The sequence below is a fragment of the Macaca thibetana genome, chromosome 8, assembly GCF_024542745.1.
Source record: "Macaca thibetana thibetana isolate TM-01 chromosome 8, ASM2454274v1, whole genome shotgun sequence".
In the NCBI taxonomy this organism is placed as follows: Eukaryota; Metazoa; Chordata; class Mammalia; order Primates; family Cercopithecidae; genus Macaca; species Macaca thibetana.
In genome coordinates this window covers 2,389,132-2,412,107 of record NC_065585.1, presented here as the reverse complement: position 1 = coordinate 2,412,107, position 22,976 = coordinate 2,389,132, and the positions used below count along the sequence as shown (strand labels likewise).

The window sequence follows — 22,976 nt, the reverse complement described above, 5'->3', positions numbered from 1 at the left end:
ACTGGCCTGGGTCAGGGAATGGGCGGCTGGGATTGGAAGCGAACCAGTGCCTTGTCCTGGCAGGGCCACTAGAGCCCACTCTGCTCCTGTGGGCCCACCACCTCAGAGAAGTTAAAGGGCAGTGACTGCTTCAGCCCGCGTCCTTCCCCCAAGGCCAACAGCTGCAGAATTTCTGCCCCAGCCGCCTCCACCCCTGGAGGTGTCTGCACAGTGTCCAGGTGCTGGGCCCAGGAGGCCCTTGGTGGATCCTAGTGAAGAAGGGACAGGTACAGGGTATGGGAGTGTGTCCAGAGGTCCTGGGGTGGTGGCTGTGCACGGGCCCTTCGTCCTGGGGGAGTGGGCACTGTGCCCTCTGATGGCCAGGTGGACAGTCACGACTCACGGGCCGGTCGTCCTGGGGGAGTGGGCGCTGTGCCCTCTGATGGCCAGGTGGAGTCACGACTGCCTTGGTGGGTGTCCCCGGAGCTCACCCTGAGCCAGTTACCTCCTCAGTCTCAGCACCCAGCCACTGCCTCTAGGCTCAGTCTGCTGAGTGGCCACTGTTGTGTCCCCTCAGGGCCCAGGGACACAGATCCCCACATCTGAGGTCTTGCTGAGTGGAGTTCGGCTGTGCCTGGTGTCCGGAATTCTGGGACAGCAGGACCATCGCCCACCTCATGGACAGGGAAACAGACTAAGGCAGGGAATTCCCAGTGTGGCCCCCAAGGGCTCAACGAGGCAGGCCAAAGGGGCTGATGCGTCCCAGGCCCAGGCCGCCGCTTCCCGCATGACTTCCCCTCTGGACACCTGCGAGTTGAGGGCACACTTGGGGAGGTGGAGGGTCTTGCTCCTGAGGGCAGGGAGGGACGCCCTAGGGTCTGCACACCCCTCTCCTTTATCTTAGAGATTTCTCAAAGCTGCGCAAGAGTAGCGCTGGCTCCTTGGACCTCTCCGCGGTAGTGGGGTTCAGAAGGGCCTCCGCTTCCCCTCCGCGCAGCAGGGCCTAGCGGCCCGGTTGGGCGCCCCTCTCCCTCCCCTCCACCGCCACCTCTTGCAGCTGGCTGCTTCCCCGCCAGCTTTCCCCACGTCCTGCGGCGGTCACGGATGCGGCGCCCACTCCCTTCCCTAGACCCCTCGCGCCCCAGTAGTGAGCGCCTGGCCCCCGCGAGCCCCACCCCGTGGGCGTGCCCTCCCGAGGTCCCTGCTGGACCGTGGACTCCCCACGCATTTCCTGGGAGGGTCGCGGCGACATGCAAGGCGGGAGTCTCCCTGACATCTTTCAAGGCCCCGGAGAGTCCTTCAAGGGGGCCTCTCTGGCAGCTTTCTCTAACTGAGTTGAGCCACAGACTTGAATGCTGCATTCCTCCCCCAAGCCTCAGTTTCCCTTCCTGCAGAATGGAGCCATGACCGGTCCTCCAGGCCGGTCTCTGAACTCTGTGCTGCGGGACCCCGGGGTCCAGGCGGCGCGGCCGCGCTCGCAGTGGAGGTTCCTGGCAGAGTGCACAGGGTCTCTGCGTGCTCGCGGAGAGAGCTCTGGGAGGGGCCTTCGCGGCGCGGGTTCCGGGGCTCGGGCGCGCGCCCTCTGCTGGCTGCGCGGGGTCAGCGCCGGGGGGCCCCCGCAGGTACCTTCCCAGGGATGGGGGCACCCGCTGAGCCCTCCCCACTGCGCTCCGAAAGAGCCTGGAGGCCTCACCCCATTGCGCCTCTGGGGACGCCGCCAGAGATGCGGCGACTTCTTGCTTGGTCCACCTGGTGAGGTCAAGGCCCTGGCCCCTTGGCTCCAATCCAGGCCCTGGTGAGGCCCTTGGAGGTCCGGCCATGACCCAGGGGACGTGCCCTAACGGGCAGCCACACCGCAGGCCCGGTGCTGGCTAGCGGGGAGGCCCCGGGGAGCCTTTCAAGGGGGCCTCTCTGGCAGCTTTCTCTGGTCGGGGCTGCTCCCCAGGGAGAGCATTTAATTCCTGGTATTTCTGGGAGGGTGTAGAGGTAGGGGTAGGTTCTGACATCTGGGCCCTTCATAGAGAGAAGTGAGCTCTCACAGGGGTCCTGGGCGACCCCCGCCACTGCCCTGGTTACTCCCGCATGTGCCTCGGGTATGCCCAGCTGGTCAGACCACTGCCTGCTGCATACTGCTCCCACCCCAGCAGCCACAGGTGCCCGCACGACCCCACGGGCATGGCCCAGCTGGCGTGTGGGGCCTTAGAACCCAAGACCTAGCTGGGCAGCGCTTAGAAGGTGTGCAGCCCAGGGGACACCAGGGGACTGGGGCCTGATGAGGGGCAATGTCTGGGGGTGGCTCAGGCCCACAGCAGCCCATGCTCCCCGCTGGCTCTGCCCACCTCCCGACAGTGGCACAGAGCACTGTGACTGTGATGGGACAGCCAGGGCCAGGCAGAGGGGGAAGCAAGCCTGAAAGTCAGGTCTCCTGGGTCCTGAGGACCCTGGGCTCCTCCTCCTCTAATCTCCTCAGCCGTCCCAAGGGGACAGCGGGCAGTTGTCAGAGGAGGTGACTGAAACCGTGGAGCTGTGTGGTACCAGCAGGCCCAGGTGCACACGCCCAGGAAGACCCCCTGGGCCTCGCAGGCAGAGCCAGATGCATCCACCCTGGGAGGAAAGTGGATTCCAACTCTGAGCTTCCTTTCCACTCCAGGGTGGCAGTGACGCCTCCAGGGTGTGCGGGGGAGATTTTAGCGGGAGGAGATGTTCCCTGGGCTAGGAAACAGGCCTTGGTCTGAGATGCCAGGCTAGTTTGCATCAGGAAAGGGGCCCAGGAGGCATTTCTCCCCCTAAGTCTCTCTTTTCCTGTCTGTGAAATGGGTCACAGAGGCTCTGGGTGATAGGGAGGAGCAGGTGCCTAGAATGTGCTGTCACTCAGCCTGGCTCTCCTGAAGGCCAGCTCTGCAGGGTGTCAGTGCCCAGGAAGGACAAAAGTCATCTCCACTCTTGGCTTATTTATGTTTTATAAGTGTGGGGTATGGAAGGCAGAGGGTGCCCCTGGTGTGGTTCTCTCCCCTCAGACCCCATGAGTGAGCTGTGCCCCGGCAGCAGGAGGTGACCGCAGGTGGAGCCGGGCCCCGTCAGAGAGGAGGTGCCTGAGGAGCACCTTCCACCCTGCCGCCCTCGGTTCAGAGTTCCGAGTTGCAGAGGTCTCGGAAGCAGCAGTAGATCAGGTGGGCGGCCCCGATGCTGTCGGGGTCGGTGGCCATGCAGGAGCGGGAGCAGGAGCGGGTCACCACGGGGCTCTGGTTGAAGGGGAACTCTGCAGGGTGGGCCAGTGTCAGAACCCACACTCCTCTGCAGCGCCTGCCTGCTGCTGCACTGCTCCCAACCGCCGTCCGCTGACCTCGCCCTCCCTGGGATCCCCGTTCCCAATAGCCCACATCTGTGAAGCCGCCCGGGGCCCAGCCCTCCTCCGACTGTGACCTGTTCATGAATTATTAGGACTTGTCGGACCTCTGAAGTGCCTGCCCTGAGATGGGAGCCCGAGCCCAGAGGCTGTGGCAACACCACCCAGTGGGTCTGTGTCAGAGCTGGTGTTTGAGCCCCCAGGGGACCCCGACCATTAAGCCCCACCCACCTCCAGCACCTGGTGCCCCAGGACTGGATCTCTGAGGGGGCTGTGCCACCCTCGTGGAAGGTACCCCAGCCAAGGTGTGGCAGCCTGTTCTGCCCATCCCACCTGCTGCCTTTTGGGCTGAGAGGAGCACCAGCAAAGGAGGGAGGCACTTGGGGGAGGTGGCCCTGACTCCAGTGCAGCCGGCACTGCCGTGGGGCCTGTACTCACCTGCCTCCACCGTCACCAGTGTGGTCATGCAGGCTGTGTCCTCCGGCTTGCAGTAGGTAATGGTCTTGCAGGCAGCACTGACCATGGGCTGCTCGCAGGTGTAGCACTTGAGAGCCTCACCTAGGTGAGGGATGGGGGCAGAACCTCATCACCTGGCCTCGGGGGCCTCATCCTGGAACCAGGAGGCAGGGGCTGAAGGAGTCTCGCTGACATCTTTCAAGGCCCTGGGGAGCCCTTCAAAGGGGCCTCTCTGGCAGCTTTCTCTAACTGAGCTGAGCCACAGACTTGAATGCTGCATCCCTCCACCAAGCCTCCATCTTCCTTCCTGCAGAATGGAGCCATGACCCCTGTCCCAGGGTGAAGCTGGGCTCTGGGATCCAGGAGGGTCACTGAGAATGAGGAGTGTGAGCCTCATGGGGGCCTAAGGAGGCTCTCGGCTCCAAAGCACCCCTAACAGCCCCATCCCCCTAGGAGGTGGGCAGATAAGCTCAGAGGCAGGGTCCCCACCAGCCTTCGGCCTACTCACCGCAGCCCATGCTCCAGGCTGCCACGAGCAGCAGCTGCACAGCCCAGCGAGAGGCCATTGCTCCGTGGTCAGGAGCAACGAGAGGCAGCCAGCCTCACATCAAGGATTTATACCCAGCCCCTTGGGCACCGGCTTCTGGGCGGTGGCAGAACTGGCCGTGTGAGTCAGGAAGGCGGTACAGGGCCCAGTGGGGAGGCAGCTGGCAGGAACATGGCAGGCAGGCAGGGAGCTGGATCTGGGAGCTCTGAGGACGATGACCCTGCCCTCTGCTTGCACACCTCCAGCACTGGGGAACTCACTCTTCCCCAGCCATGTCCAGTGGTCCTGGGACAGCTCTGACAGAGAAGGCCTTTCCCACTGAGCTCAGACTGCCCCTCGGATGAGCCCCCATGTCCTGGCTGTGCCTCTGGGGTTCACATAGGCCACCCAGCCCCAACCTGGGGGACCCTTAAGACCCGGGTCAGTGTGGCCTCTGCCCTTGTTGCTCTAGCCCTGCCTGGCACCCCCCCCCTGCAGCCGGGCCTGCAGCCCTCTCCACAGACCTCTACCTGGTCTGGGTACACCTGATACACACCTGCAAAGTAGAGGCCAGAGGTAGGAAGCAGGTGTCAGGTGACGGTAGCGTGGGGCAGCTAGACTGCTCTCAGGCTGACAGGGTTGGGCCCAGGAGTGGCCGCTCATCACTGCCAGCCCCTTCCCACTAATGACCTTTAGACCAAGCCTAAGTTTCTTGGTTTTAGGTTCCTGACAATAGGATTCTGCTCATCCTCCAGCCTCCTGGCCTGACTGTGTTGTCTACTCTTTACTGCATGCCGCCTACCACACCCTGTTCCATATCCATGCCTGCCTATGCCATGCCGCTCAGTGACCACATTGCCTGGTCTCCCATCTGATGTCCCACATCTTCCCCATGCTGTGAGGCCCACTAAGGTGCTCCTCTCCACAGTCCTTCTAGGTATACCAGCCTCTCTGGTTTCTCTGTCCTGTGATGTCCTAATGGGTGGTTGCATAGATGGATGAGTTGATGGATGGATGGATGGGGGATGGATGAATGGGGGATGAATAGGGGATGGATAGGGGATGGATGGGTGAATGAATGGGGGATGGATGGGTTGATGAATGGGTGGATGGGTGGATGGATGAGTGTGTGGATGGGTGGGGGATGAATATGGGATGGATGGGTGGATGGTGGGAGATGGATGGGAAATGGGTGGAGGATGTATAGGTGGATGGGTCGGGAATTAATAGAGGATGGATGGGGGATGGATGGATGGACGGGTGGGTGGGTGGATGGATGGGTGGATGGGGAATGGGTGGAGGATGGATGGGTGGATGCGTGGGGGATAGATGGGGAATGGGTGGAGGACATATGGGTGGATGGGTGGGGGATGGATGGATGGATGGATGGGAGATGGATGGGAAATGGGTGGAGGATGGATGGGTGGGGGATGGACAGGAAATGGGTGGAGGACGTATGTTTGGATGGGTGGGGATGGATGGGTGGATAGATGGGGGATGGATGGGAAATGGGTGGAGGCTGGATGGGTGGATGGGTGGGGGATGGATGGATAGATGGATGGATGGGTAGATGGATGAGTAGGGGATGAATATGGAATGGATAGGAGATGGATGGGTGGATGGATGGGGGATGGATGGGAAATGGGTGGAGGATGTATGGGTGGATGGGTGGGGGATGAGTGGAGGATGAGTGGGGGATGGATAGATGGATGGATGGGTGGATGGATGGATGGAGGAGTGGGTGGATGGATGGATGGATAGATGGCTGGATGGGTAGATGGATGAGTGGGGGAGAATATGGGATGGATGGGGGATGGATGGGTGGATGTGTGGGAGATGGATGGGGAATGGGTGGAAGATGGATGGGTGGATGTGTGGGGGATGAGGGGAGGATGAGTGGATGGATGGGGGATGAGAGGAGAATGAGTGGATGGATGGGGGATGGATGGGTGGATGGGCAGAGGATGGGTGGAGGAGGGGTGGGTGGATGCATGGATGGATGTTGGATAGATGTTTGGATAGGTGGATTTCAGAAGGATGGATGGAGGATGGGTGGATGGGTGGGTGGAGGATAGAGGAATGAATGGGGGAAAGATGAGTGGATGGATTACTGAATGAATGACATTTGAGATAGTTGATGGGTGAAAAAATGAATGATGGGAGAATTCAGGGATGGAGGGATGGGTGGCTATAAGCGTGGTGGCAGACAAATGTGTAGTGAGTGAGTGGGCCCTTCTGAGGCAGAATTCGATGCCGGAAGGAGCTCTGGACTGGCACCAGGAGTCCTGGGTTCTGGTCTTGGCCTACTGCTCTCTCCATCTGTGGCCTTGATGTGGTCCCTTTTTCCCTCCAGTCTTTGGTTTTCTGTTAGTAGTTGTGAAAGCTGAAGTGACCTGGCCTTGTGGGCTGAGGTGAGTTGTGTGAGGCTATGGGATGGTTGCAAGAAAGCCAAGGGAGGGCGTAGTTACTGCAAATCAAACAAAGGGGCTGACATGGGTTGGTGCACAGATGGCAGCCAAGAGCAGCCTCTCCCCAGGGCTTGGTCCACAGATACACCCAGATGTTTCGAGAGGAGTCAGAGACTGTCCAGTTCTGGAACCTGAGCTCCACCCAGCCTTCCGTGTGGCTTATGTCTACTCACAAGACACTCTCACCCCACTTTCTTTCATCTATACACTGGTCAGGGGAACATCTGCCAGAGGGTGGTTGTGAAAACTAGCAAGTATCTGGCAAAGGATGGGTCTCCATCACGCTTTCGCCTCAGCTCTGTGCTGATTACAGTGCAGGTGTACTTGGGGTAGAGGTGGGCAGATGCTGAGGACAGGGGTACTGCTCTCAGCTGCTGCTTGCATTGGCTTTGAAAGGGAGGGAAGTCCTCAGAGGGTGCTCTGGGTGGGAGTATCAGCCAGCAGAGGGGCACAGGCAGCCTTTCTGCTGTGTGGGAAGAGTGGGCACTAACTTGGCCCATCCCTGAGCCCAGCACCCTATTGGCAGGTGGAAAAGCAGCACTGTGTCAGACACGACTCAAGCAGGGAGAATTTATGCCCTAGTTAGGTGACTGCCCTCTCCTCCTCCTGCCTCTCCATGAATCCACACCTTTTCCCGACATGCGGAACCGGGAGACCAGGTTTTTTGAGGGCAGCTCCATTTCCCAAACCCCGGAGTTCTCATCCATGGTAGGCCTGCAGCACTGAGCCAGTTCACACCAAGCCCCAGCTATCTGCCATGTCAGCCCAGTCTCTTTCCCAGGGGCCTGACCCTTTCTCCTTGGCTACACTCTTCACCCTCCTCTCAGAGAGACCAGCTAAAATTCAAACTGGCCATGACACTGCTCTTCCCAGAAACGCTCCCTGGCTCTCCACTGCCTTCAGCATGCAGTCAAAAAGCCCCACCACCACCGTTGGTGTTTGATGCTTGCCCTGTCTGGGCTGGCCTGAGGGACTACTGGACTGTCATCTCCTCAAGTAGAACATGTTTCCATTCCTCTAAGAATCCTTCTCCCACAGCCTGGGTCTGACCATGCTGACCGTTGAGCAGTATTTGCTGGAGGATGGATGGATGGATGGATGGATGGATGGATGGATGGATGGATGGATAGATGGGGGAATGGGTGGAGGATGGATGGATGGATGGATGGATGGGTGGATGGATGGATGGATGTGTGGGTGGATGGATAGATGGGGGATGGATGGAAAATGGATGGATGGGTAGATGGAAGGGGGATAGATGGATGAATAGGTAGGTGCCTTGGTGGATGGATGGAGGATGGCTGAATGAATGGGTGGGTGGATGGGTGGATGGATGGGTGGGTGGATGGATGGGTGGGTGGATGGTTGGGAGAGAGAAGAGGGATAGATGCAGGGGTGGGTGGATGGGTAGATGAAAGGGGGGATGGATGGATGAGTGAATGAATGGAGACTGGACAGAAGATGGATGGATGGGTGGATGGATGGGTGGATGGATGAGTGGATGGATGAGTGGATGGATGGATGGATAGATGAATGGATGTATGGATAGATAAACGGATAGGGGATGGGTGGATGGATGAAGAGAGTGATGGATGGGTGGGTGGGCATATGGGTAGAAGGATGGATGGGTGAATAATGTATGGCTAAAAGGGGAGATGGATGGTTGAGTGGGTGGGTGGAGGATGGATGGATGGATGGATGGGTGGGTGGATGTGTGGATGGATGGAATGAATGGGTGGATGAGTAGTTAAAGACAGGCTTAATGTTGTTTCTTCCAAGGTGACCCAGGATGGGTATTTGTGGGCATTCAGGATGACCTCTCCCCAGGGTACAAATGCTTTGTAACCTCTCTAACAGAACTCAGCACAGCTTTGGACACCCCTGGGAATGGGAATCTTACTCCTTCTCAGGGCAGAACCTGCCCCACTGGGACAGACCTGTTTCAGGCCTTCTTCCATGGGATCTCGGACTTGCCAGTCTGATACCCCCAGCCTTGGTTCTGACCCTGTGTCCAGGCTGCAGAGCCAGTCACATCTCACAGGTGAGTCTGGTAGCTAGTCAAGTACCTTGGAGGGTTGAGTTTTTTTTTTTTTTTTTTTTTGAGACGGAGTCTGGCTCTGTCGCCCAGGCTGGAGTGCAGTGGCGCAATCTTGGCTCACTGCAAGCTCTGCCTCCCGGGTTCACGCCATTCTCCTGCCTCAGCCTCCTGAGTAGCTGGGACTACAGGCGCCCGCCACCACTTTGTATTTTTAGTAGAGACGGGGTTTCACCACGTTAGCCAGGATGGTCTCGATCTCCTGACCTCGTGATCCGCCCACCTTGGCCTCCAAAGTGCTGGGATTACAGGCATGAGACACCGCACCTGGCCAGGATTGGGGTTTTTTGCATAGACAGGCACTGAGTGAGCTCTCAGCTTTGGCTGCTGATTTAACAATGGTTAGAATAGAAAGGGGGAGGCAAGGAGCTGGAGGTGGCTGCAGTAGCTACCCAGGGACACTGACTGGTGGCTTAGATGGCATGATGACAGCGGGCACAGGGCTGAGGCTGAGGAAGATGTCCTGGCAGTGCGGTGGGGGGATTGCTAATGCCGAGATGTGGGAGGTGATGACTGAGGTCCTGAGGGTGCTTTGTCCTCTTGAAGGTTAGTGCTGGGGGCCGGGCGCGGTGGCTCAAGCCTGTAATCCCAGCACTTTGGGAGGCCGAGACGGGCGGATCACAAGGTCAGGAGATCGAGACCATCCTGGCTAACACGGTGAAACCCCGTCTCTACTAAAAACACAAAAAATTAGCCGGGCGAGGTGGCGGCTCCTGTGGTCCCAGCTACTCGAGAGGCTGAGGCAGGAGAATGGCGTGAACCCAGGAGGTAGAGCTTGCAGTGAGCAGAGATCGTGCCCCTGCACTCCAGCCTGGGCGACAGAGCAAGACTCTGTCTCAAAAAAAAAAAAAAAAAAAAAAAAAAAAAAAAAAGAAGGTTAGTGCTGGGTTCCAGCTTTGTCCTGGCTCTCTTGTCTGCATTTGAGATCCAGACATCCCTGCCCGGGGTGGGCTGAGACCTGCTCCCTGAGGAAGTGAGGCAGGGGTTCGTCCTGTTCTGGAAGGTCACAGCAGGTGGCCTTGGGAAGGTCAGGAGTAGGAGAGAAAAAAGGACGGCTGGCAAGGTGGTCTCATCATTCCTCTGATTTCAGGGCCAGATGTGATGGGGCCGGGGCAGAGGGTGCTGGAACTGGCAGGTCCTAGAGAGGAGCAGAGCCCACCCCATCAGCCCGCCAGGGGTGGGAGTGGCCTGCGCCACCAGACACTGGGTTCAACTCCTCCCCTCCCCTGCCTGCTCCTGGCTCCTCTTCTAACCAAAATCTGGAACCACTGGCTCTTCCTTTTCCCATCAAACCATGCCCTGCCCTGCTCATTCCTACAGGCTGTGAAACTGCCCAGGGCACTGCACTGGTGGGGCCCTGGGTCCCTGCCCTGGCACTCACTATAAGCCCCTCCTACCCCACTGGCAAGCTGAGGAGTAAGCCTGGTTGAAGGACTTGGGTCATGGGGAATCTCAGGGACAGGCACCCAAAAGGTGGCATCGTGGACGGTGAGGTTAAGGTCAAAGATAGGGCTCTGAGGCTTGGAATGGGCCTCACTCACAGCCTGTGCTTGGGCCTTAACTGAGCCTCTTCCCCTATCATTGACTGAAGCCTTTTCCTGATCACACAATCACACACTGAGCCTGGATCCTGGTTAGAGATCGAATCCCGATCCTTGGCCCTTGACTGAGTCATACTCTGTGGCTGAGCTACAGGCTCACACACGGAGCCAGGACATCAATCATAGATCAAGGCTTGGCACTGGTTACAGATTGAGCCCTGATCACCGGCCAAAGACTAAGCCCCCATCCTGATTCCAGGCTGAGTCCTGATCTCTGATCACAGATAGGCCTTGTTCCCACTCTCTGTAGGGTGTGTGTGTGTGTGTGTGTGTGTGTGTGTGTGTGTGTGTAAATAGAGTCTCAGACTAGGCTTTGAGGCCACTTTGTGAGAGTCTTGAGAAAAGCCAGCTGAGAGCTGTGACATGTTTGATGGCTGAGAGCGTGTCTCCCTCTTGACAAAATCAGAGCTCAGGGTCACAGCCTGGATGCGGCATCCAAGACAGCACTAGAATGTTCCTAGCCTCCCAGGCCCCTTCCTCTCCAGGAGGCTGCCCTCATTCTACCCCCAAGGCGTCTCTGACCGATGGTCACTGTGTTCCAGGTGGTGGGACTCACTGGGCTGTGGGGGCCTGGCCCCTGGGAGCAGGCCCTGGACCATAGCGCCCACTGTGAACTACAGGTCTAGTCCCAGGAGGGTGACACCCAGGGGCCCAGAAAGAGCTCCTGAAGCAGGGAGGGTGAGGTGGGTAGGCTCAGTGGGGGTCTGCAGGGTCCAGGGGGAGGGGCAGGTTCCAGGGTGAACATTCTTCTCTTCTGTCCAGGCTGGGGCCCGTCTCCTGCCACCACCTCCCTTGCGCAGCCCTTGGGAGGGGCCGGTGCTGGGTAGTAGGACCACTGGGTCCTGTCCTTCCTCATGTCCTTGAGTTCCTTGTGTGTTTCTAGGACCACGTGCATGTGTGTGCATGCATGTCCCTGCCTGTGATCATGGGGAGTCTCAGCCTGGAGGCCTCTGGGGCAGAGGACTCCCTGGTGAGTTGCCTGGAGGACTGGGGCACTGTCCTAGGGCCAAGGTGAAATGAAGGCCCCTTCTGCACCAGAACTTGTGCTGCCCTGGGCATCTGGCCCCCTGGGCACCCGACCCCTGGGAGTAGAGCTAAGTGAGGACAGGGATATGAAGTGGACATGTGGGGTGAGCCCGGAGAGGCAGGCAGTGGACTCACTGGGATCTGGCCCATGGCCTCCTCCTCAAAGCAGCCTCCACCATCAGCCTTGGGGCAAGGCCCTGCTTAGGCTGGGGAGGTGGGTAGTGGGGTGCTCCAGGGGACAACCCCAGATCCTGGTCACTGCCTTGACCTTCCTGTCACCTGACAATGCCTTGCCCTCCTCAAGGCCTGCCAGATCTCTCCATCATTCAAGGCCTGGCCCTGATGCCCCCTCCTCCAGGAGCCGGCCCTGACTTTACCCTGGTAGATGTGGTGCTCCCTTGCCCATGGGTCTCAGCTCCTGCCCCACCCTGGTCAGGCCCCCACATCCCCTGAGAGCAGAGATCTGCATGGTTTGTGTGGGGGTCCCAGGCCCAGTGGCTGTTCTCACGATGGGATAGAGCTTAACATCACAGGAAGGCAGGAAGAGAGACAGACAAACAGGAACGGGGACATAGACAGGGTTAGAGATGCAGCTCGGGGCCCCTTTCTCTGCCCTAGAAGGCAGGTCTGTGCCCAGAAAGGAGACTCAGGAGTCCTGGTGCAGGGGGCACTTCTTCAAAGCATTCGGGGCTGGGCCGCACAGGGCCTGCTGGCGCAGCGCCATGGGGGTTGGGGGGGACTCTAGAGTCGGAGGTTCAGGAGTGGGAGAAGCGTGAGGGCCCCGGCCAGGCAGTGAGGGCTGTTCAGAGCAGGTGCCCCATCTACATTGCACAGCTCAGTGTTGCAGCAGGACACGGGCCGGGTCTGGCCAATGCCATCCACATCCGAGGGCTCACACTTGCTGGCGCAGGACTTGGTCACTGTGGAGTCCCCCTGGAAGGGGTACACTGTGGGGTGCGGGAAGAGTCAGCCATCAGGGCTGGTTACTGCCTCCAAGCCCTGGTCCCTGCCGGCACCACCTCATGCAGGCCTCACTCTGGGGTCACCACCCGGGTTTCCATCCCTCCTGGCCCAGTGCCCTCCTCTTCCTCTTTCCTCCCACTGGTGTTGTCCGGGTGTCTACCATGTGCCAGGCACACACCTGGCATTCTGCACCCGACCTGATGGGGCAGTTCCCACCCTGAGGTGACTGTGAAACCAAAGTCTGTAAGTGTGCCCACCTTCCCCAGTCCCCCCAAAACGAGGTCGCAGATGTGTTCCCCACTGAAGGACAGGAGGGAGAGAGGAAGAAAGGGGAGGGCAGAGGGAGGCCTAGCTCAGGCAGAAAGCCATTTTTGGAGATGGGTGAGGTGGTGGCTGTGCACTGGGGCCAAGCTGGCTGGGGGTGACTGGGCTGGAGGTGGCTCTGACCGGGCACCCAGCTCTGCCCGCCTTCCGTGCCCACTGACCTATCTCCCGGGAGTAGAGTGTTGTCTTGCACATGGTTTCATTCATGGTACAGGTGGCGATGGTGTTGCAGTCGGACACTCCTGTGGGCTCCAGACAGACGTAGCAGTGCAGGGCCGGCGCTGGGGAGAAGGGACAAGGGCTGTCAGGCAGGCTTCACCCCTCCCAAGCCTAGAGACAGTCTGTCCTGGAAGCCCAGGTCTGAAGGGGACAGTGACACTGGCCAGGGTCAAGGTGCCCACCGGCCAAAACTCAGGAACAATACCAGGAGCCTGGGGTTGGGGACAGGCTGGGCTCCGCCTCGGGACCCTGCATCCCAGAGTCAGAGTCAGCTGCTGGGGGCGGGGATCCAGCCGGCAAGGCCTGGGCGGGGCCAAGCCAAGTCCCTTTGGAAACGTTTGGGAGACTCAGGGGGACTGAAGCCCTGGCATCTTCATAGCAAGAGGCACCTCAAGCAGGAAGCCTCAGGTGGGGGCGTGGCTGGGAGCAGGTTACCCTCTCAGTTTCCCCATCAGGGAAGTGCTGCTGTTGGGGTTAAGGGATCCGGCCAGGAGGCCCATGGAATGCAGGGTGGACCAGGCTACGTCCAGGCTGCGTCTGGGTGCCCACTCGTCTCCCACAGGGACTCACAGGCCGGCAGGGGGACGGAGAGGCTTCAATTCCCTCCTGCTCTAGTGACCCCAGCCCCAACGGCAGCAGCCCAGGTGGGTCTGGCTGGCCCCCATGCTGGCTGGGGCAGCCAGCTGCACAGCTAGGCCTGACTCCTCCGTCCCCACTTTGGGGACCCAGCAGGGCCTCTGCCCCCTCTGGTGCACCTGTTTCTGGGAAATGGGCAGAGCCATCTGCCAGGGGTCTCTGGGCCCAGCTGCTTCTGGTTGAGTCCAGGACATTGCCCCGATGGTTGTTTCAGGCCCCATGTGAGGGAGTCACCCCACCCCGTGTGTCTGGTTTCCCCACTCGTCTCCATCCCTACTGCCACCCCAGCCTCAAAGCCTCCCTGGGGTCCCCTTCCTTCCCCTGCTCAAGGCCCTTCGGGTGCCCATAACCCCCCATAAAGTGCGACACCCAGGCTGGTGCCCAGGGATGTGGCTGGCTGCCCCCCGCCTACCTCAAAGGCCACCCTCTGCTCACCCTCATTAGGCTCCTGCCCCCCTCACCGCCCGCCCCTCTCTCCATCTCCACCCTCCTCTCCTTATGGCGAGGGGTGGGCCACACCCCGGCCCCGCTCCTCTGGCTTCTCCTGCCTCTGAGGCCCCTTCCTGGGGTGCCCTCCCCAGGAACAGTGTGCGAATGTCAGTGGGTGGCATCTCCCTCTGCCGCAGCTCCCCGTGGGTCCCACGCCTCACCGAGCTCTCCGCAGGCAGCCAGCACCAGCGCCAGGAGCGCCAGCCGCATCCCCCTCATGGTCCGGCCCACTCCTCCGTGCTCTCACCCTAGTGGGAGTGCTCCTGCCCGGCGGGGTACAGCGGACACCAAGTGAGGTGGCCGACAGACCGGTCTGCTGAGCGGATTAGTGGGATCAAGTTTCCCGAGGGTGGAGGTGTGAAGACCCCGCCCCAGGCCCGCCTCCAGGGGCTCCCTATCCTTCCAGGCTGCTCCTCCCACTCCCAGCCTGGCCCTCTAGGCCCACCCCACCCACCTGGGACCCTCCCTGTCTCTTCCTCATTCCTCCAGTAACGGGCGGGTCCCCTCCCGGCCCCTTCCTGACCCCTCCAGCTCCCCACCTCTGCTGCCGTGGCCTGGGGCTGCCCCCCCTTCCCTTTGTGGGGACCCTCCTTGACTCCTACACACCCTATGACTCGACTCTTCTCTCCACTCCCCTCCATCCAGGACAGCCCCCACTGACTCACCCCAGGCAGCCCAGGGACCCCCCTACACGGCCTGGAAGGGGACAGGGAAGGGTGGTGGGCCACTCTCTGCTGCTGGCTCCTCAGGGATCCTTCCTGCTTCAGGTCATCTGTGTTCCAGGGCAGATCCGTGTGCTGGATCTTCCCAGATTCCGGGCTGGAATCTTCCCAGGAGGACCTTGGTCCCACCTCCCAGCTCCTTTGGGTGGTCAGGCTGGGTACTGGGGGCCTGGGACTGAACTGCCACCCGGACAGTCAGCTACACGGTTTGCTCAGAGGCTTAAGGAGACAAACGCCAAAAACTACTGGGTCAGCAGAGAAGGTCCTGGATGGAGAGTGGGGTGGGGAGGAGCTGGGGTCCCTTGGGGGCGCTAATCCCATGCCCCCAGCCACCTGCCAGCTGGACACCTTCATCTCTAACCTTCCGATAAGGCTGCCCTCAGGCAGGGCTTACCGCCTGCTTGCAGGTAAGGAAACTGAGGGAAAGTTCCTTGCCCCGGGCTCAGACAGGGGACAGTGACTTTGGGTTGGGATGACTCAGGCCATCTCCAGCTCAGCTCCCCGCTCCCCCTACGGACATCCCCCCAGAGTGCCTGCACCAGCCTCCCCAGGTTGTGTCTGGTCTGTGATCCTGCCACCTCCTGCTCCCAGTCCTGCTGCTGCCAGTGTGTAGTGTGTGGGGGTGGGGGGACGGATGCATGACAAGCAGCCTGCGTCTTCCTGGGCCCTGGCCATCAAGGCCATGATGTCAGCTATGCTGAGACTCACACTGGAGCTCTTCAGCCCGAGCGCCTAAATCCCACCCCCTCCTGGTCTTCGCTCCTGCTGTTCCCACTGCCAGGAATGCCCTTCCCTCTCCTGCCCCATTGGTTGAAATTCTGTCTTTGGTAGACTGCACTCACCTGCCCGCACCCCCTCCTTGCCATGGCCCTTTTGGGGTCCCTGGGTTTTCCTGCTGGATCAGCTCTGTTTGGGATCTGGTCTTCGCCCCAGCGACTGAGAGAGCCTGTGTCTCCCTGAGCACTAGGTGGGGGCAGAGTGTGCAGGGGTAGTGAGCGGGGCACCCAGGATTCCCTAGCACCCCACTTGTGTCAGAGACTTAGCCTAGTGGATCTCACTTTTCCTCACTGCAGCTCCAGAAGTGCACAGTGCTAATGCATTTATTTTGCATAAGGGAACTATGGCTCTGAGAAGTAATTGACTTAGGCAAGGCCGCCCAGCCAGGGCTGGGTGAAGGCCGAACAGCAGCAAGCCTGTCTGGTTTTGCATGGTGCCACTCAGCCACGCTGCAATTGGCCGTTGATGCTGGGTGCAGCTAACTGGATTAGACACCCCACCCTACACACCCTGGGTTCCTCTTGAGGCCTGACCCAATTCCTCTGACATGGCATGGCCCAGCTCCTTCCTGTCCTCAAACCCAGGGGCCCCACCTGTGCCTTCTACCCAGAACACACGCCTGGCCCCCAGGCATCCAGCTCCTCCTGGAATTTCTGCCTGACCCCCAGTGGAGAGATCCAGGCTAAGCCTTTCTGCAAAGTTGCAGCTGCCTGATTGGGGTGTGGAAAAATGTGGCCTAGCCAGGGTCTGGGCTGGCTTTCTTTGGGAGGACTGTGTTTCGAGAAGACCACACCCTTCCCTCCTCAGTTCCACTAGGAACTTCTGGGTCAGGGCTCAGTGTGTGACCAGAATCCGGGATAAGTGTATTATTAAGATCAGGGCTCAGCATATTACAAATGTCAGAGCTCAGCACATGACCAGGATCAGAGTCAATGTGTGATCAGGAGGAAGGCTCACCTTGTGACTAAGATCAGGGCTCAGTAGCGATCAGGAGCAGGGCTTGTTATGCCCAGACTGTTTGTTCCCCAAAGAAGACCACCAGAGTCCAGAGTCAAAGCCAAGCGGCAAGGATCTTTACTACAAGTTCGAACTTGGTCCCTCCTTTACACAGTATACAAGAGGGCCCCGAACAATGCGAGCGTTTGCTTTTTTATAGCCCGAAAGTTGTAGGGGAACAAAGAAATTCTTTTGGCTCCTGCGCTTTCAGTAACCTTGAATGGCTGTCTCCTTATCGGAGACTTTCCAGGTGGTGTTTGTACTGAGCTCAGGGAGTTTGAGAGATATATGGTGGTGGGATGGGAGGATGGGATGCGTTTGTGCTAGGCTCAGGGAGTTTTGAGCCCGGGGCTGAGGAATGTGCCCAGCTCCTTTCATTCCCCCCTTTTTTTCAGGTATCTTTAGAGCCAATCTTGGGTCTTATAAGTCTGATTCTGTTTCAGCGTTTACAGGTTGGTATTGGGCTCTGAGGACCATGAGTTGTACGGTGTCAAATCTCTCCCTAACAAATTGTAAAATTCTGTTAACAACACAAGGTCTTACGGTAAGCAGAAATAGTAGACTTAGCAGGGGTCCAAGGAAGGGGGCTAACAGAGAAAACATAGAGGAATTCCACCATTGGTCTGCAGCTGAAGCAAACTGCCGTGTTTTTTACTTCAGTGCTTAACTTGCGTAACTGTTGGACCCGGTCCTCTACAAGTCCTGATTCATTTATGTAGAAACAACAGTCTTCTTTTAGAAATATACATGTACCACCTTTTTCTGCAGTGAGTAGGTCTAGGGCCCTCCGGTTTTGCAAGGTTACCTGAGCTAGGGACGTGAGCTGCCGCTGAAGGGAGGCAAGGGACTCAGCCGACTCCTCCATAGCAACGGCAAATTGTTGGTATAACTTGTTACTTTCTATGAGGGTGTGACCTAGGGCTCCCCCCGCCAGTCCAGCCGCAATGAAGGATGCGGTGAGGGAGATTCCTGCAATGAGGGGGAGAAATATGGCTCGTGCAGGTCTTGGTCTAGGGTCTGGGTGAATAACAGCACTAGTCCAGTTACCGGTATACCCTAGGAACTCGCCAGCAGTTAGTAGAGTCAACCGGGGAACTAATGTGATAGGGAGACATAGTAGGTTATTAACAGAAGGACTAGGTAGGTTCTTAGATAAGGTTCCATTACACCAGAAGAATATGCCTGATGGAGCCCTTAAGGTGATATTAGGGGGCGTTGCAGTGATGCTGCAGAGGCTGGAATTGGTTCCTGAGAAACAGTAGGGAAACTTCTCCTGACTGGGGTTTAGGTATAGGGGCACGTTCAGGATAGGAGCATACGAGAGGTTTCGGAGGTTGTTAGCTTGGGCAAAGGTAGAGGATCCCCATGGCAGAGGGACAGCTGTTAGCGGTGGACGCCCTAGAGTGGCGCACAGGAAGCAGCCAGACAGGCTATGAAGTCCTGTAAGGTTAGCAAGTTCTAGTCCTTCTTGTAATAACTTTAACCAGGAGAAAGGACGTAAGTCTTGTGTTAGTCTGTTTTCCTGTCGTTGGATATTCCCGTGGACCAGGGGCAGTACTTGCACTAGGCCTCGCCACAGATAGAGGTGACTGCTAGGCCATGTGGAGGAGGGGGAGTAGTATACAGCCCCATGTTGAGGTGTGGTCCAGCGGGAGTTCCAGGGGTCTCTAACTATCCATGTATATGGAAAGTCTCTATCCCGTCTACGATAGAAGGGCCATTTAGGGTCTAACTGTTTTCTCTCTCCCCAATAACGGGGTCTGTGGATGTTACAATAGTTATAAGGACAGCCAGCATTTTGGTGCCACCAATAGTGTTTACAATTGTATTTAGTCTGATCAAACTTAAAGCATATTATTGGTGTCATAGGTTTGGCTATTTGAAAACCAGTAAAATTTAGTAGAATTGGGCTGTTGCACCCTGAGGAAGGGCAATCAGCACTGGCCAATAATTTTCCGGGCTTATGAGGTTGCCCAGGGTGGGTTCGGTTTTCATAAAGCCAGAATCTCCAGACAAAGGGATTATGAGCTGGTTTTGTGATTTCTCCAGCGGCCACTAGGGCGACTAACGTTAGGGTTAGACTACCTAACTGCATGTTTGCAGTGAGCTATGCTGCCGGCGCAGGGTGAGTTTTAAGGGGTTGTTCCTAGCTCTGTCCACAGTCCACGTGTCCGGTGCTTCAGCCGCCGCCGTGATTGGTCCCAGAAGATCAGAGGTTGGGTCCACTGGCTTGACGTGGGTGTAGTGGATCCACGATGCGATGCCTTCTACCTTTAGGGCGGTGGGTGTGGTTAGGAGTACCTGGAGTGGTCCTTTCCACCTGGGTTCTAGGGTTTCTTGTCGGTGTTGCTTGACCAGGACCCAGTCTCCCGGCTGGTACGGATGGGGTGTCGGCGGGGGGGGACCGGTCTCATATAGTTCCTTCAGCTTGGGCCAGATTTCTTGATGAATTTTCTGCAAGGCTTGTAGGGAAAACAAGAGTTCAGAGACATTTTCTGTTTCGGACTTGAGCAGATCATCTTTTAGGCCGGGAACTAAGGGTGGGGGTCTGCCATACATAATTTCATAAGGAGTAAGGCCCAGTCTGTAAGGGGTGTTACGGGCCCGGAACAGAGCGTAGGGGAGAAGGACCACCCAATTAGCGCCAGTCTCCATAGTCAATTTAGTTAAGGTCTCTTTTAAGGTCCGATTCATTCTCTCTACCTGTCCTGAACTCTGGGGCCTGTAAGCGCAATGTAGTTTCTAATTTGCCCCAAGGATGGAAGCCAAATCTTGACTTACCTTAGCGACGAAGGCCGGCCTATTATCTGACCTTATCTGGACGGGGAAGCCATACCTGGGGAGGATATCTTCCAGGATTTTCTTTGCTACAACCTGAGCAGTCTCTTTCTTGGTGGGGAATGCTTCAGTCCACCCTGAAAAAGTATCTACAAAGACAAGTAAGTACCGATACCCGTATTTTCCTGGCTTTATCTCAGTAAAATCTACTTCCCAGTAGATACCGGGCCTGGTTCCCCTGAGCCTTGTTCCCGTTGCAGCCTGGGATTGGGGGTAGGCGTTGTTAAGCTGGCAGACTTTGCAACTTGTCACGATGTTGCTGGCCATCTCGGCTGTATGTCTGAATTTGAGCTTAGAGCGTCTGATCAGGTCTATCATCCGCCGAGCACCCAGGTGGGTGGTTCGGTGGATGTGTTCTAACATTTGTTGTCCTAATTTTTCTGGTAGGATGGTTTGGTCATTAGTATCAGTCCACCACCCATTCTGGATCTGTTTCAGGGGAAGCTTGTCAATCCACTGGAGATCTTGTTCTGAATAATCAGGGAAATATGGCAAGTCCCGGGGGCCCGGGTCAGGGAGCTGGAGTGCAAGGAGTTGGCTGGGAGCCTTTGCCACCTTTCTTGCAGTTTGGTCCGCCAGAAAGTTGCCTTGAGCAGTTGGAGTAGTTAGTTTCTGATGCCCTGGGCAATGCACAATGGCTAACTTTTCTGGCCTCCATAGGGCTGTTAGCAGGGCTAGGATTCCTTGCTTGTTTTTTATTTCTTTTCCTTCAGCCGTCAGTAACCCCCGCTCCCTGTAAATGGCCCCATGTATATGTGCTGTTGCAAAAGCATATCGGCTGTCTGTATATACCGTCAGCTTTTTCCCTGCCCCTAAGGTAAGAGCTTGGGTGAGCGCTATTAATTCGGCCTTCTGGGCCGATGTCCCCGGGGGCAGGGGTTCCGCCCAGATTACCTTAGTCTCTGAAGTCACTGCCGCTCCAGCGTACCTCTGGCCCTGATGCATGAAGCTGCTCCCATCAGTGAACCAGACGAGGTCGGCGTCAGGAAGTGGGCGATCCTGCAGGTCTTCTCGAACTCCGTGCACCTGAGCTAGTATCTCGGTGCAGTCATGGAGTGGGGCGTCCAGGTCCGGGTTGGGCAGTAGCGAGGCAGTCTCTTACCCAGTGGCCAGCCTCCTTGCAGTAGGCACATTGGTCTTTTTTTTCAGATTATCATGCCTGCGGGGGGGGCCGCCTAGGTTGGGTGTACTCTGGCTGTAGATGTTCTTTCTGTACTACTGCTGCCAGGACCTTGGTCATTTTTTTTAGTGGCCTTAAATTGCCTTTTTTCTGGAGTATCTCTGTTATTATAAACCTGCTGGGCTATCTGAAGGAGGTTTTGAATCCGCTTTTCTTCCAAGTCTTTTAGTTTTTGGAGTTTTTTTTTAATATCTGGGGCTGCCTGATTTATGAAAGACATTACAACAGCTGTCTGACTTTCTGGAGCCTCTGGATCTATGGGGGTGTACTGTCTAAAAGTTTCTATTAATTTTTTAAGTAGGTGGCTGGGCTCTCTGTCTTTTCTTGCCGAATAGAATATATTTTAGCCAAATTAGTGGGCTTGCAAGCAGCTGCCCGGAGACCTGCCATTAGAGTCTGGCGATAAAGGTGTAGCCGTCCCCTACCTTCTGCCGTGCTGTAGTCCTACGCCGGCCTGGTCAGAGGAAAGGTCGCGTTTATGAGGTCAGGGTTGGCAGTCGGTTGACCGTCATCCCCCGGGACCAGCTTTCCAGCTTTTACCTGTATTCCCTCTCGCTCCTCCGTGGTAAACAAGATTCGGAGGAGCTGCTGACAATCATCTCAAATGGGCTGGTGGGTGAACATGACACTATCCAGTAAAGCCAGTAAATCTTTGGGGTTGTCTGAAAACCGAGCACTCTGAGCCTTTTAGTTATACAGATCACTGGTGGAGAATGGCCAGTACTGGAGCTTGGGGATTCCTGTGTCATCTGGGGGTTTTATTTCCCGAAGGGGTAAAGCCACCGTGGAATCAGGCGGCTGGGGGGGGGCCTAGTCCGCGAAGTGCGCCCTCGCGTCCGCCCCCCCAGCCTTTTAAAGTTACTTTCCCTTTCAGCGAGCCCGCCTCCCCTCCGCCTGCTCCCTCCCTCTATCTCTCTCTCTAATCTTTTCGTTTCTGTCTAAATCTTTGATTGACATATTACAGGGTCTTTTCTTTAAGTTTCTATCTCATTCGCGTGCGCTTTCTCTCTCTCTGTCTCTCTGTCATCCCGTGTCCTTTCTCCTTTATACTCAGTCTTTTTCTCTGACTCTCCACGTCTGCCGTTTTCTCCCCTTTCTCTTTCCGGTTTCCCTTCTCACTTTCTCCCTTTCCCATCTCTATGGTCTCTCTCTCACTTATTTTCTCTTCTCCCCAGTCTCACTTTCTGTGTCTCTTTTTGTAAAGGAATGTGGGTTAGAATTAGGTTGTGGGTTGGAATCCCTGTAAAGGAAATCCGCGCTGGAAGCCGGGAGCCCGGGGACCGGGGCCGCGAGCGCGCGCCGGAAGCCGGGAGCCCGGGGACCGGGCCGGGAGCGCGGCGCCGGAAGCCGGGAGCCCGGGGACCGGGGCAATTCAGACAGCGAGCGCGCACCCGGGGACCGGGGCAATTCAGACAGCGAGCGCGCACCCGGGGACCGGGGCAATTCATACAGCAGGCGCGCACCCGGGGACCGGGGTCAGATTCATACAGCAGGCGCGCACCCGGGGACCGGGGTCAGATTCAGACTGTTGCCCGGATCGCGAACCCGCTCCGGCAACTCAGATCGCAATTTAAATCAGAAGAGAGCCAGGGGACGTCTCCCACCGGTCTCCACTGGCTGTCCTATAGCGCGTCTGCCAGGACTGTGCCAGCCTCAGTTTCAGACCTCGCGAGTCAGAGATTCAGATTCAGAACAGACACACAGACACAGACAGACAAACGGAGACGAGCCAGCTCACCTATCAGTAGATCGATCCTAGCAGATCCGTTGACCAGGGGTCTGGTGGGCTTGGGGAATCCCGGACGAGCCCCCAGATGTTATGCCCAGACTGTTTGTTCCCCAAAGAAGACCACCAGAGTCCAGAGTCAAAGCCAAGCGGCAAGGATCTTTACTACAAGTTCGAACTTGGTCCCTCCTTTACACAGTATACAAGAGGGCCCCGAACAATGCGAGCGTTTGCTTTTTATAGCCCGAAAGTTGTAGGGGAACAAAGAAATTCTTTTGGCTCCTGCGCTTTCAGTAACCTTGAATGGCTGTCTCCTTATTGGAGACTTTCCAGGTGGTGTTTGTACTGAGCTCAGGGAGTTTGAGAGATATATGGTGATGGGATGGGAGGATGGGATGCGTTTGTGCTAGGAGTTTTGAGCCCGGGGCTGAGGAATGTGCCCAGCTCCTTTCAGGCTCAGCATGTAACAAATGTCAGAGCTCAGCTTGTGGCTAGGATCAGGGCTCAGTGTGTGATCAGGAGCAGGGCTTGGCATGTAACAAATGTCAGGGCTCAACTTGTGAGGATCAGGGCTCAGTGTGTGATCAGGAGCAGGGCTCAGCATGTAAC

The 22,976-nt window shown here is 57.4% G+C and overlaps 3 protein-coding genes across 3 annotated transcripts in view; all 3 read right to left on the bottom strand.

The window, feature by feature from the left end:
* The window catches only part of JRK (Jrk helix-turn-helix protein), a 387,231-nt gene that overhangs the window by 100,593 nt on the left and 263,662 nt on the right, over window positions 1-22,976 (bottom strand). The window lies entirely within an intron of this gene.
* Window positions 2,921-4,367, bottom strand: SLURP1 (secreted LY6/PLAUR domain containing 1). The gene is made up of 3 exons (XM_050801070.1): window positions 4,290-4,367; window positions 3,764-3,883; window positions 2,921-3,238 (listed from the first exon to the last, which is right to left on the bottom strand). Exons 1-3 carry the CDS (start codon window positions 4,345-4,347, stop codon window positions 3,105-3,107), a joined length of 312 nt encoding a protein of 103 aa, XP_050657027.1. The 5' UTR covers window positions 4,348-4,367; the 3' UTR covers window positions 2,921-3,104.
* Window positions 12,167-22,976, bottom strand: part of LYPD2 (LY6/PLAUR domain containing 2) — a 38,186-nt gene continuing 27,376 nt past the window's right edge. Inside the window, exons 2-4 of the mRNA XM_050801074.1 lie at window positions 14,290-14,407; window positions 12,946-13,065; window positions 12,167-12,444 (exon numbers count right to left, since the gene is read on the bottom strand). Of these exons, the coding sequence (XP_050657031.1) occupies window positions 12,239-12,444; window positions 12,946-13,065; window positions 14,290-14,347 (384 nt within the window). The 5' untranslated portion in view covers window positions 14,348-14,407 and the 3' untranslated portion in view covers window positions 12,167-12,238. The remainder of the gene's footprint in view (window positions 12,445-12,945; window positions 13,066-14,289; window positions 14,408-22,976) is intronic.

What these genes read in the sequence shown, in the direction of transcription:
- SLURP1 (XM_050801070.1), bottom strand. Translation starts at nt 4,347, where the DNA reads ATGGCCTCTCGCTGGGCTGTGCAGCTGCTGCTCGTGGCAGCCTGGAGC. An exon ending in AGCCTGGAGCATGGGCTGCG is followed by an intron (nt 3,884 to 4,289) that starts GTGAGTAGGCCG and finishes TCCCTCACCTAG; the next exon opens with GTGAGGCTCTCAAGTGCTAC. An exon ending in ACTGGTGACGGTGGAGGCAG is followed by an intron (nt 3,239 to 3,763) that starts GTGAGTACAGGC and finishes CCCACCCTGCAG; the next exon opens with AGTTCCCCTTCAACCAGAGC.